Source organism: Pteropus alecto, unplaced genomic scaffold (assembly GCF_000325575.1).
Source record: "Pteropus alecto unplaced genomic scaffold, ASM32557v1 scaffold45, whole genome shotgun sequence".
Classification (NCBI taxonomy): domain Eukaryota; kingdom Metazoa; phylum Chordata; class Mammalia; order Chiroptera; family Pteropodidae; genus Pteropus; species Pteropus alecto.
In genome coordinates, this window is record NW_006442491.1 from 16,982,890 (window position 1) to 16,994,749 (window position 11,860).

Below are 11,860 nucleotides of genomic sequence, written 5' to 3' on the forward strand. Positions count from 1 at the left end.
GAGTGGGGTCATGGGGCTCACAGAGAAGGCACCCACATGGAAAAGCAGCTGGGGAAGTGACCAAGTCTCAGGCCAGGGTGGAGCCAGGCCAGCCTGGGAGTGTGGGTGAGGGCGTGTGCTAGAGGCTTGAGCATCCCCTCCAGGCAGCCTTGGGGGACCAGGCTGAACAGGTGAGCCCTGCCCGTTCCATGGTGCCCAAGTTTGTATGGGGGCCACCTGGGCCCTTCACTCGGCCACGTCGACAGACAGCATAGCCTTGATTGCAGGGAATTTGTTGCAGGAGAAGTCAGCGACCAGCTGCTTGGTGCCACTCCGTGTGGGCAGGATCTCAAAACGCACCCGGGACCGCTCCTTGGGGCGCAGGGTTGGCACACTGGAGGAGAAAGGGCATAAGTCAGTGTTGATGTGAGATTCATGGACCTTAAGCTGGATGGGCCTCCGTGGCCTCAAGTCCTGCTCTGCTTGGGGCTAGACAAGGTCATCGCTCCTTTGGCCCTTCTCACTGCTGCCCTGGGTCACTGGGCCCCATCAGTCCTGGGGAATTAGGGGTCCCATGATTTCCCAAATATGCTAAGCCCTGAGGACCAGCTCTAAGCTCGGGTGACCTGGACTTCCCGGGAGAATAAGTTTGGTGAACGCCCTAAGCAAATGCAAATGTGTATGCGTATGTGCAGATTCTCTAGAGAAGCTCTGCCTGCCCTGCTCGGGGGCTCCAGATAGGGCCCCTCCGGCCTCTTCCCATTACCCTACATGGGCCCCTCAGGTCTGAGACTCACTCGATCTTGAGGCTGCCCAGCAGCAGGCCACTCCCCTCCACCATCAGCACGCAGTTCTTCACCGGCTCATCCAGCGGATTGGAGAAGAGCATCTGCACATTCACGGGCTTCCGCAACTGGGCTTGGTCCAGCAACTGTAAGGAGAGAGGTTGATGGAGTCAGGCAGGTCACAGGCTGCTTGTCTCACCTGCCACTCGGTGAGAGCTGATGGGGCTGGGCGGGCAACTTGGTGATGGGGAAGATGTCACTGATACAAAGGCAGGGAGGACTGTTTAGTTATCCTAAAGACAAGTGACTTCCGTGCAGGGGGTTTCTAGGAAATTGCTGAGATCTCCATGCTATAGACGGGACACTCTGGTGTAGTGGGGAAGTAGCACTTTGTAGTGGCTGAGAGTACTTTAACTTCCCCGCAAGGTTCACAGGCCCCCTTTCTAGTTCATCCTGGGAAGGGCAACCACTTCTTCCCAGGACAGCCTGGTTCTGCTGTGGTCGCTCTGGGGTTTGGGAAAGGACTCATTCCGTACCTAGTAACAGCATTTTCCTCACACATCCCACTCACTGGTCCTGTTTCTTCCCTTCAAGCCTGGAAGCCCCCTCCCTGGGAGGTCCAAGCCTGCTCAGACCAGCTCCTCTCCACAGGACACGGTGTTGGGCCCCCATCTCAATTCAGGCCATTCTCCTCTGATGACACCTAGTCTAGTGACGTCCTTCTAAACTTCTAGAGCCCAGAGTTTCCCTATGTGCCATGCCATGGTCTGGACAGGGCTCCAACATCACACTGTCCTTGGTCAGGGACCAGAGGAGCCTGGGTTTCCAGTCAGAAAAGCAACCTGGACAATTTGCTGGCTCCCAAAGATGAAAGCTTGTGGTTCTGCCAAGAAGCAGACACAGCTGGGTCTCAACTTCCTCATCTGATAAATGGACTAGTCATTCCTTCTTGCCTCCTTCTCCAAGCTAGGAGGGACTGGATGAGATCATGGGTGGGAAGAAAGGGTTTTGGAAATAGAAACTGAAATTATACGGCTCATAGATTTCTTTTCTTCTTTTGAGGACCGCTACAGGGGGCTGCTTTTGTGTTCGGTTTTTCTTTTTCTTTCCACTAATCCTTCTAGCAACCATTTTACAGTAATAGAGCTGTAGTCCAGAGGGATTGAATAGCCAGGACCTCTCTGGTTCCATAGCCTTGGCTTTTCTCACTAGGCCCTGAAATGCCTACCAATAATTTGTGCATAATTGAAACATTTTAGAGACCATGATCTATACCATAATTTCTCCCATGGAACTCATTTAAATGTATGACATAATTTGAAAGATGAAGCATAATTTCATGCCATTGGGTTACAACAAGGCTACGTAAATGGTGCCATATATTTCACTTCGATATTTAATTTGAGATTTCCATGTATTTGTTTTTCTTTCTTTATTGACTTTTACTACCCTGTCTCATTGACCCAAACCTGTACATACATTCAAAAGAGAGGATAAGGACCAACAGAAACCTGTGTCTGATTGTAAGTGGTTCATGGGTTAATAAAAGACATCAGCATTTGAAACAATGTTCAGATTTCATGGTCTGATCCTACACTGTAAGGTCCTCAGAGCTGACTGCCAATCAGTGCCAGATAAGATAATAGGGTTTTACCCGAATTATTATCTTTTCATATAGATTACCCTCATAAGTTTAAAAACCTGAGCCCTGCTCTGAATGAGCTATGCATTGATTCTTTCATTAAGCCAAGGCTGTCTTTATTCTTTAAAGGTCAAAGTAGAGGAGAGAATGTGTTAGGAGGAAATTCATACAGAGACGCCCAAAAGAAGGAATAGCAGATGCCTTTTAACAAGATAAAATAAGGAAGTTCTTCATGGCACATTTCCAGCCTGTCTTATTTCTTATTTCTTTTTTTTAAAATTCTGATTTCTATAGATTTTATAGACTCTTTAGAGACAAAGCAGACTTGATATGGAAATTCAAAAGATGTAGCACAAAGATGTTGAATAAAAGATAAAGCTATCAGAAGGGTTGAGGTTATTGGATAAGGGACTGTAATGGGGAAAAACCTAACTTTATTTAAACGCTGATCATTTTAATGCAGAATGTTTTCATAACTGAACTGGCTGCCGCCCAGCCCCGTTTCTCAGCCTCAGGAGTGAGAATCATCACTGGGCTGTCCATCATGTTCTACACTGACGGGGCACATTTCTTGGAAATGCCCTGGGAAGCAGGAGAGGCCTTAACATGCAGAGGACAAGAATAGACTGACATGAAAACTCTGTAGGTGGCAAAGAATGAAAGCCTGGAGCCAAGTGTCTGTTCCAGGGGAGAGGGTTGTTTCTGTTTTACAAATGCTGATTATCTTCTAAGACATACGGGGGAGACAGTGATGGGCCCACTGTTTACATCTGGTAGGAGACTGCATCCAAGCAATTGTACAAATAAAGGTATAACCTCGACTAGGGTACATGCCACGAAGTAAGAGGATAGAGGCTCTAAGGGTGTTTAACTGGGGTCTGGGTCTAATTGGCAAGGGTAGGGGTGAGAGGTGGAATATCAGGAAAGGCTCCCCTGAGCAAATGACATCCTGCAAGGGAAGTATTTTATCATTCCCATGAAAGAGTTGGAGCAACTGAGACTCAGAGATTAAAGGACTTACTGAGGGTCACTGCTGCTAAATAGTGAGGCCTGGATACAAAGTCACAGGCCGAAGGGCTGAACTACTACCTTGCTTTGCTTTCGCCTAAACTAGCTGTCCGGTCACTGGCTCCCTAGCCCCAGAGGTGGGGGACCGTCCTGCCCATTCTGGAGCACAGACTAGACGAACTGAGACAGTGACAGGGCTCAATCGCAGGCTAGCTGCATGAAAGCCGGAGCCCTGGGTCCCCCTGACTTCTGTGTGAGCTCAGGAACCCTTGCAGCTAGGGTGTCCCTTAAGGAGGGGTAGGACCAGGGCAGCCACAATTATGCCAACTCCTCTAGAAATCTGGGGCTTAGAAGTCTGGCAGCATTGTGATGGAACAGAAAAAGGCAATCACCCTCTAGAGAGGTGGGGCAGATGGTAGATACTGCAGACGCCTGATCCAAGAGGCTGGGCTCTCTGTGGGACCTCATGGGAAGACCCCATCTCCTCTGCCTGTCCCTGACTGCCAGCCCCTCACCCCTCAGGTTTGTGCTGTCTGGCTTTGGAGGCCTAAACCCTGAGCTGGGGGGCTGGTAGGGCCCAGGGGCTAGAGAGGGAGGGGCAAGCTTGGAGTTAGTGCAAGTATTTCTGGCCCTGGTGCTGAGGGAGGGACAGAGTGGCCCCAGACACTTCCCACAGACCCACAAACCCCTACACATCTGGGTTCCTGGGAGGGAGCCTGGGAGCACAGCCTGAAGCCAGAAGCAGAGATAGAGGCAGCCTCATTCTCAACCACTGTGAAGACGCTGCTGCTAGCTATGGACATGCTTGGATGCCCCAGAAAGGGCCCTGAGCTGTGAGCCCCAGGGCCTGAGGTCAAGCCCTGGCTTGGGTAGTAATTGGCTGTTTCTTTCTCCAGTCTGGGTCTTTGTTTACACCTGAGCAAAACAGGCAGAATATGGGAGCATGAGACTACCTCCTAAAAGTCCACAATTCTGTAACTCTGGTATCTAGAGAGTGGAGAGATGCACGTGAGTTGTGCCCATTTCTGATCTGCTTGACAAACCTGTCTCCGGGCTGGGCTGTGGTCTCCCTGCAGGCACAAGCCACCCCTTGTGCCCCTCTGTGATTCCTGAGCCTGGCTTGGCCCAGAACACAGCAGATGCTCAGAGCTGAGTGGGTGGGCGAGTGAACTGAAGAGTCCCTCCAGCCACTACTCGGCTGGTACCCTCAGTGGGTCTAGAACTGGAACCAAAGAAGACGCAGGGCAATGTGCCTATTTATCTCACCAGAGAGCAAGGACGCAGGTCTGAGTGGGAACTCTTGGCCGATCCATTTGGCAGAGGCTGAACCTGAGCTGGGCCCAGTCCTCTGCTCCTCTCAGCAGAGAAGGACCTTCCTGTGGTCTGGGAGGGCCGTGGCTTACAGGGGCTGGCTGGCTGGGGAGGTGCCCTTTCCCCACCCCTTTACCTCCAGGGTCAGGGTGGGGTTGTCCAGGATGACGACCCTCTCGACCACCACCTCGGCCTCACCAGAGGCCTGGCACACAGCTGTAGTCTGGATCATGTTGTCTGCCTTCAGGTACTTCTCATACTGAGCATACGTGATCTTCACGGGATAATTTATTTCTGGTGAGAGAAGCCAGGGGAGCAGAGTGAGAGGGAGTGGGGTTGGCTTCTGAAACCTTCTTCAGAGCTGATGCCAAGCCAAGTCAGTGTGAGGTGGCTAAAGATATCTGTAGCCCAGGGCCTGACTGAGCCCTCCCTGGGCCAGGTCCTGTGGGAAACATCCCTGTCCTTTGCAGGCTCTAGAGCAGGGACGAGGGCTAGACCAGGACTCTGGCTAGCTAGGCAGACTCCCAGGAGGATGAGCTCACAGGGGCTGAAGCATCCTCCACATCCAGAAAATGTTAGAGGGCAAGTTTCCTTTGAAGGGGCAGAGGAAGAATACGAATGTTAACTGATTGCCTAGAGATGATAACAATAATGACAGCAACACAATAACTAGGAAAAAAAGCCAGAGATTGGCAAAATGCATGCTCAGGATCCTCCCAAGTCATCTAATAGCCTGAGATTCTGTTGCAGCAGCATCTGAACCACCTCCCACCTCTTGTCTCGCCTGCTTCCGAGTCATCGGCACACATCGTGTCATTTCTCTGCCATGCCACTTCAAAGATCTTCCGTGGCTCCTCACTGAATGAAGTTCAGACCCCTCAGTCACTGAGGGTCCTGCATCACTGAGCCCAACTCACTTCTCCCTTAAAAGAACCCTCTGTGCTTCTCCTTTTTCCTTCACAGGACAGGGGCGTTGTCACCTCCCTGCTTTGACTCTCATGGTTCCCTCGGATGGAAATGCCTTCCCCAACTTCTCCCCATTTATCCAGCTCCTCTCCAAGCTTCAAGGCCCCTCTGTGGCTTGGCAGGCCACAGGCACCTCTCCCTCCTCTATGATCCAGGGCACTCCTACCTCTCCCTCATGCTGTCATGCTGGGTGGCCTGGGGGTGCCCTGGCAGCCACAGTGTCATATATCCTTTGAAGTAAGGAGGAAGCTGCCTCTGCTTTTAGCACTGGAGAAATTTGCCCTGCCTGCCCCAAATCTGGAGACGACAGGCCCCTGCCTTAGCTGGCCCAACCTCCTCAGACTGTGAGCACTGAGGCTCCCTTCTGAAAACAGAGGGGGACTTAACAGGGTCACCCAGAAAGTAGGTGACAGCATCAGGCCTCTGGGACCACATCGACTGCATCCTCTCCCCTTCCCATTTCATTCCGCTGCCTCTTGCAGAAGTATTATTATTTTTTTAACCATTTCCCTCACACAAATTATTTTTGGTCTACAAAAATAGCTCTTCCCTTGAGCTCTGAAGGTAAACAACAGTCAGGCTAAAATTCTGCCAGAAGTCACGTTGCTAGGGGAATGCTGCCTCTGACAGGTGGAACATGTCTCAGGTTCTCTGCAGACAGACTTCTTTCAAGATGGGCTATATAATTAATCAGTTTTTATTAGTTCCTTCTGTGAAGCAAATCGCCACCCCACCCTTGTTAATCTGCTTTGTAAGTCCCAACTTTTCATAACAGCTTAAGGGATTCTGCCAATGTGGTCACACCAGCATTCTTCTGATCCTTCCACGGCACTGGCCTTTCTCTGCTCCACCTACTTCCTTCCCATCTGTGCTACCCAGGAGTAAGGAGTCACTGTTCTTCCTAAATTCTCAGACCTCCAAGAAAAAACCCATCACTGTCATCAGGAAACTCTATTCGCCCCCTGGCATCTGTGGGGGAACATTGGTTGAGGGTTCAAGACTCGGTGGTTGATCGCAACCTTTCTAGGGTCAAACCTGAAAGGTGATTCATTGTGGGGTGGGGGCGTACAGGGGTGGCAGCAATACATCCTAGGAAGTGGGGTGGGGGTAGCACTGGATTTAGCATCAGGAAACCTAGGACCAAGACCTTGTCATTGCCACTTATTAGCTATGACATTTAATCTCTTAAGCAAGTCACAATCTCTCCAAGCCTCAGTTTTGGCCTCTGTAAGATGGAGATACTGAAATCTGTCCTTTTTAGAAGGTCAAATGAGGGAAGCACTCTGCAAACTGTGGGAAGTAGTATATACCTGTAAAGGATAATGTGGTACATCTATTAATTGACCAAGCCTCCCTCCTTCCTCGCCTTGGGCATAAAAGGATTTGGGTTGGCAGTACCCTAGCTTGCTCCGTTCACTATGGCAGCAACTTCCAAAACTTCAAAACCCAAGGCTTAACCACAGAGGCCCTGTGCTCTCCTTCCTTGGACGATTGAGCCAGTTCTGATAGGAACTCTCCAACCCCAACAGCGACCTTGGTTGCATGGTGCCTCAAGAAGCTGTAGGATGAGTTACCTTCTTCAGGGTCCAGAGATATTGTGACAGAGTCTTTCCACACTTCTTGTACAAGCGTGCCATTGTAGACGATGGTCCAGGCTGTCATGTTCACCGTCACCGTCTTCATATCACTCGTCAGGTTTTTGAGTATCAGGGCCAGGTTGACTTCTTTGCCCACTGTCGGTGTGCCAATGACCTTAAACTTCCCAGAGATGCTGGGCTCCCGTTCCTCATTTTCTATGTTTTCTCCAGACGTTGGGCTGAATGAGCTGTTGGGTTTAAGTTTTCCCTTCGCCTTTTCAAACACTTTTCTTTCCTGGCTGGAACCTGTGTGGTGAGGGGAAGAGAGAAGCATCTTAGGGATGTAGTGGCAACCTGGACAAAGGACAGTGCTCTTCCTGGAAAGGTGGCCTGGGACTAACACTGGTTCTGCTGCTGCACATTCTGGTCCAAGCAAGTGTCCAACCTTTCTGGGTCTCCGTTTCACCCTTTTTAAGGTGAGGCTCCCAGACCAGTTGGTCTATGGTGCTTTTTCAATCAGCTCTAAATTGCCAAGGAGCTATAGGGAAAGCTTTATCTGCAACTGTATGAAATTTCTATATGGCTCGATATTTTACTTAAGTTAATTAAGTTAGGTTTCTTTAAAAAAAAAATAATAATAAAAGTTCCCTTGTAAGGCCTAAAGAACAAACAGATATTTTAAAAACAAATAAAAACTGAGCTGAAAAGTTTAGAATAAGTTCGCAAGCAAAAAAAAAAGGTTATGATGTAGAATTGACTTCATTAAAAATATTTTTCATACTACTTTACCACGCTATTCTGCTTTGTTTCTAGAGGTGCTTTGAGAGCTGAAGAATGGCACTTTTGTTCGTGTCAGTTGACAAGAACTTCCCATGGTTGGTATGATTCCAAGTTATGATTAGTTTAAATTGTTGAGAGAGATCAGGTTTCAAAAACACAAAGGATGGGTTTTCTGACTCTGACTCAGGTTGTGGGTCATGCTGAACATGATAGTATAAACAGCCCCTGGAGAATGACCATGATGTACCCCTAAAGATCACGGCTCTTGGACACTGAGAGCTGAGTGACAGACTCCAAGTGTCTGAGTCGGTGATGACCACACAGTTCACATTAGGCTCCCTGCCTTGACCTGAAGATTGATCCACCTTCAATGGAAGGTGTTGGCCTTTCAGGAACGTGGACAGAGGCACGCAAAGAATTACCATGTTTATATCTGCAGACCATACTTACGGTCCTTACCTTCTCCAACCAACTTGTGAAAATTTTAAGACACCAGATGATTTATTATCAGCACTTTACAACTTAGCAAGGCCTTTCCCATAAGTTACATGTAACAACTGGCTGAGACCTTAGAGCCCAACTCATCCAAGCCCATCATGTTAGAATTAAGGCCCTAAGAGGGGAAGCGACTGGTCCAAGTAACTAGTCTAGTCTGGGAATTAGAGACAGAGAGGGGGCCAGTTCTCAAGACCTGTTGTCCAAGATTCCTCCCACACACCCCACCGAAAAGGAGGCGGGCAGCCAGATTACCCAAGCTGATAGCTCCTGGTGGGCTGGGTTCCTTTTGGTGCCTTCCCATTCTTTAGCCGAGTTGTAAGTCCACACCCAGGGCCAATGTCTGCACAGGTAGCTGAGCCTTCTGTGCCCAGGACCTCGAAGCGTGTTTACACAATGAGGCTCAGAGCTTAGATACCTATATAGGTCACCTGCTGGGCTTACTCAAGACTAAGTTTCCTGCTACTGTTTCCCTCCTTGCTGTTGCTATTGTGCAAATGCTTAGCAACTCATTTTATAAGCTTTTCCTTCCCAGGGCCCTCACAGACAAACTGGCATCATTAGGTAAGGTGAACTGGGCAACAACAAGCAGGGTGTCACTCAGGGGCTGGGGTGTTGCCAGGAGTCCTGCAGGGATCCACACAACCTGGCCCCTCTTCACTGTTCAGATGGTTTGGCTGGGACAGCCAGAGCTCCCCAAAAGCAGAATCAAAGTGTGATAGTCAGGTAAGGAACCCTACAGAATCACATATTCAAGTAAGCATACACTTCGAAAGTCACTTTGGGAGGTCATTATTCCAATGAGGCTGTAGATGTTCAAGTTGGTAAAAATCACCACTGTTTATTAAGTCCTCACTCTGTGCCAGGCACCACACTCAGTGCTTTGTGGACCCCAGCTCAGTTACATCCTACTGAAGACAGGCATTGCTACTCTCATTTTTCAAGTGAGAAAACAAGAAATCAGAGATCTTAAGATCATGCTTGAGGTCTCACAGTTCTAAGTGGTAGGACTGGGATTCACCTCCTGCCCTGGGCGATTTGTTCCCTGAACCCTACACTTGTTTCAACATCATGACATATTGAAAACACTTGTCTTGCATCTGCCTTCGCCTCTGGGCTGTGAGCTCCACAGGGCAGGGGTCCCATCTGAAGTGTTCTTTGTTGCCTCCCCAGAGCTGAGTACAGACCAGGCATTGGGGGAGGTCTCAGTCCATGTTTATTGACCGAGAGAAGGGCCATCTGACCCCAACAGTGGGAATGGCCTGCAGAGACAGATGGGGCCAAATTGAGGTCACCGATCTCATTGCCTTAAAGTTGTGCCTCTAAATGTCCACAAATACCACTACTCAGAGATGTCACCCGCCTGAACTTGGGGCCAGACCCTGTCTCCTGTACTCAGCTTTCCTCTTTTATAAACTGCAGCCAGTACCAACAGCCAGCAGTTGCACAGTTTTAGGATTTTCTTTAGGATGTACTGTGGGGATCTTTATGAGCACACTTTTCTCGACCCCTCAGAAGCAACTGTGAGGACCCACTGAAGCAACTATTTCAAAGCATTTTAGAAAGAATGAAATGTTGGCCTCCTTAAGGAGTGACTATAGACTACTAGAGCAAGTGTTAATTTACTTTTGGTTATTTTAAAAAATGAACATCACTTTCAAATGTAGAGCTTTTGTCACCATTGAGAATCCTCAAACAGATAAGCTGTTGACTCCAAAAGCAACTTCCAAAATAAAGCAACAAGTGTCATTTGAGTTAAAGGTGACCTTGTAGCAACTAGCCTTCCTGGTGACTTTAGTAGGGGCAGTACTCATGTGGATGCTTACAATTTTAGAGACTCAGACATTCTCCTCACAAGGAGTCCCACCTTATCTAACTTCTTGGGAGGCCTCTGAAGCGAACATAGCACAGACTCACGTCTTTGGAGTCTTTGTCCATTTCTTTGTTCAGAGGGTGTTTCCTGCCTGTGTTTCTTGGAGGGTAGGGGAGTGGGCTGACTTGATAATTTCTCCTAAAGCCCTTGGGTGCCTCCCATGGGAGCCATGTTTCTCTCTGTGCTATTCGATCACAGTGCTGTCGCCCCAGTTGTGCAACTGGTAAAGGGACACTGCTGGAGATGAGCTAGAATGACAGCTGTCTGTGCCCTGTGGCAAACTTCCTCTGGCGCCAGTCTGTCCATGATGGTTCTGTCCCCATAGGAGATAGTCCAGGGAGTTGGGTGTTAGGTGGCGGGGAGCAGTCCTACCATTCAGGCAGAACTGGCTGAGAATGTGGGAGGAGTGTGAGGCATTTTCCCTTCTCCACCCGAAAAGCTGCTTTCCCACCATCAAGCCCTGAGTAGCACAGCCCCACCAGTGCCTCTCCTACCTTCTGGGTACTTATACTTCTCGGTGACATCTATGCGAGAGTAGCTGCCAACCGCCTTGGTGCTGATATACTTGCCAACACCGTAAGTGGCTACGGAATTCTGCTTCTGGGTGTTGCTTTTCTCATCGTAGATCCAGGTGATGCGGTCGGCATTAACCTCCGCAAAGATGAAGGGCATGTCGAAGTCCAGGTTCACATCGCCTTCTCGGATAGCGATAACCGAAGCGGGGCCGCACTGGAACACCCCTTGTGGTCAGGGTGCAGAGGTTAGATGCTTGCCAAAGCCAGGCCCATCTGCAACAGCCTACTCCTGCCCTTTCTCCTCCGGGGGCCACCTACAACCACCCAACTCCTCTGCCTCTATCCTGCCAACTCCTTCAGCCCTGACAGTCTGCACCCCCTCATTTGGCACTCAGCACAGACTCTCCTGGGCTGTTATTATCTTCTGCAATGGCACCCTGGTCACTCTTCACCTCTTCAGAAGACTGGCCCAACCCTGCATTCTGTGGGTGCATAATTTGTGCTAACCCACTGTCCTCAGTCTGTTTCCTAAAGAGAAGAGTCTTGCTGTCTTGCACAGAGTTGCCTCTTTCCTACCTCTGCAAATCGTTCTTCCCAAATCATTGCCTCCCTTTACCTGGAAGACTTCCCTGAACACCCAGCCCACAGGGATTGCTTGCTCCTCTGAGATCCCAAGCCCTGACTGTCACCTCTCTTCTTTAGCGCTCAGTGTAGGTAGCTCTGATAAATAGATAGATAGATAGATAGATAGATAGATAGATAGATAGATAGATAGATAGATACGGAGATACAGAGAGATACAGAGACAAATGATAGATAGATGATAGATAAGTAGATAAGTAGATAGATGGACGGGCAGATAGATGGATGATTGGATGGGTATAGATTAGATTTAGATATAAATATAGATATATAGATATAGTTTCATT

The 11,860-nt window shown here is 49.1% G+C and overlaps 1 protein-coding gene across 1 annotated transcript in view; it reads right to left on the reverse strand.

Moving 5' to 3' along the window:
- Positions 1 to 225: 225 nt before the first annotated feature.
- Positions 226 to 11,860, reverse strand: part of TGM3 (transglutaminase 3) — a 36,264-nt gene continuing 24,629 nt past the window's right edge. The window contains exons 9-13 of the mRNA XM_015596881.1: positions 10,911 to 11,156; positions 7,266 to 7,574; positions 4,862 to 5,019; positions 777 to 910; positions 226 to 373 (exon numbers count right to left, since the gene is read on the reverse strand). Of these exons, the coding sequence (XP_015452367.1) occupies positions 226 to 373; positions 777 to 910; positions 4,862 to 5,019; positions 7,266 to 7,574; positions 10,911 to 11,156 (995 nt within the window). The remainder of the gene's footprint in view (positions 374 to 776; positions 911 to 4,861; positions 5,020 to 7,265; positions 7,575 to 10,910; positions 11,157 to 11,860) is intronic.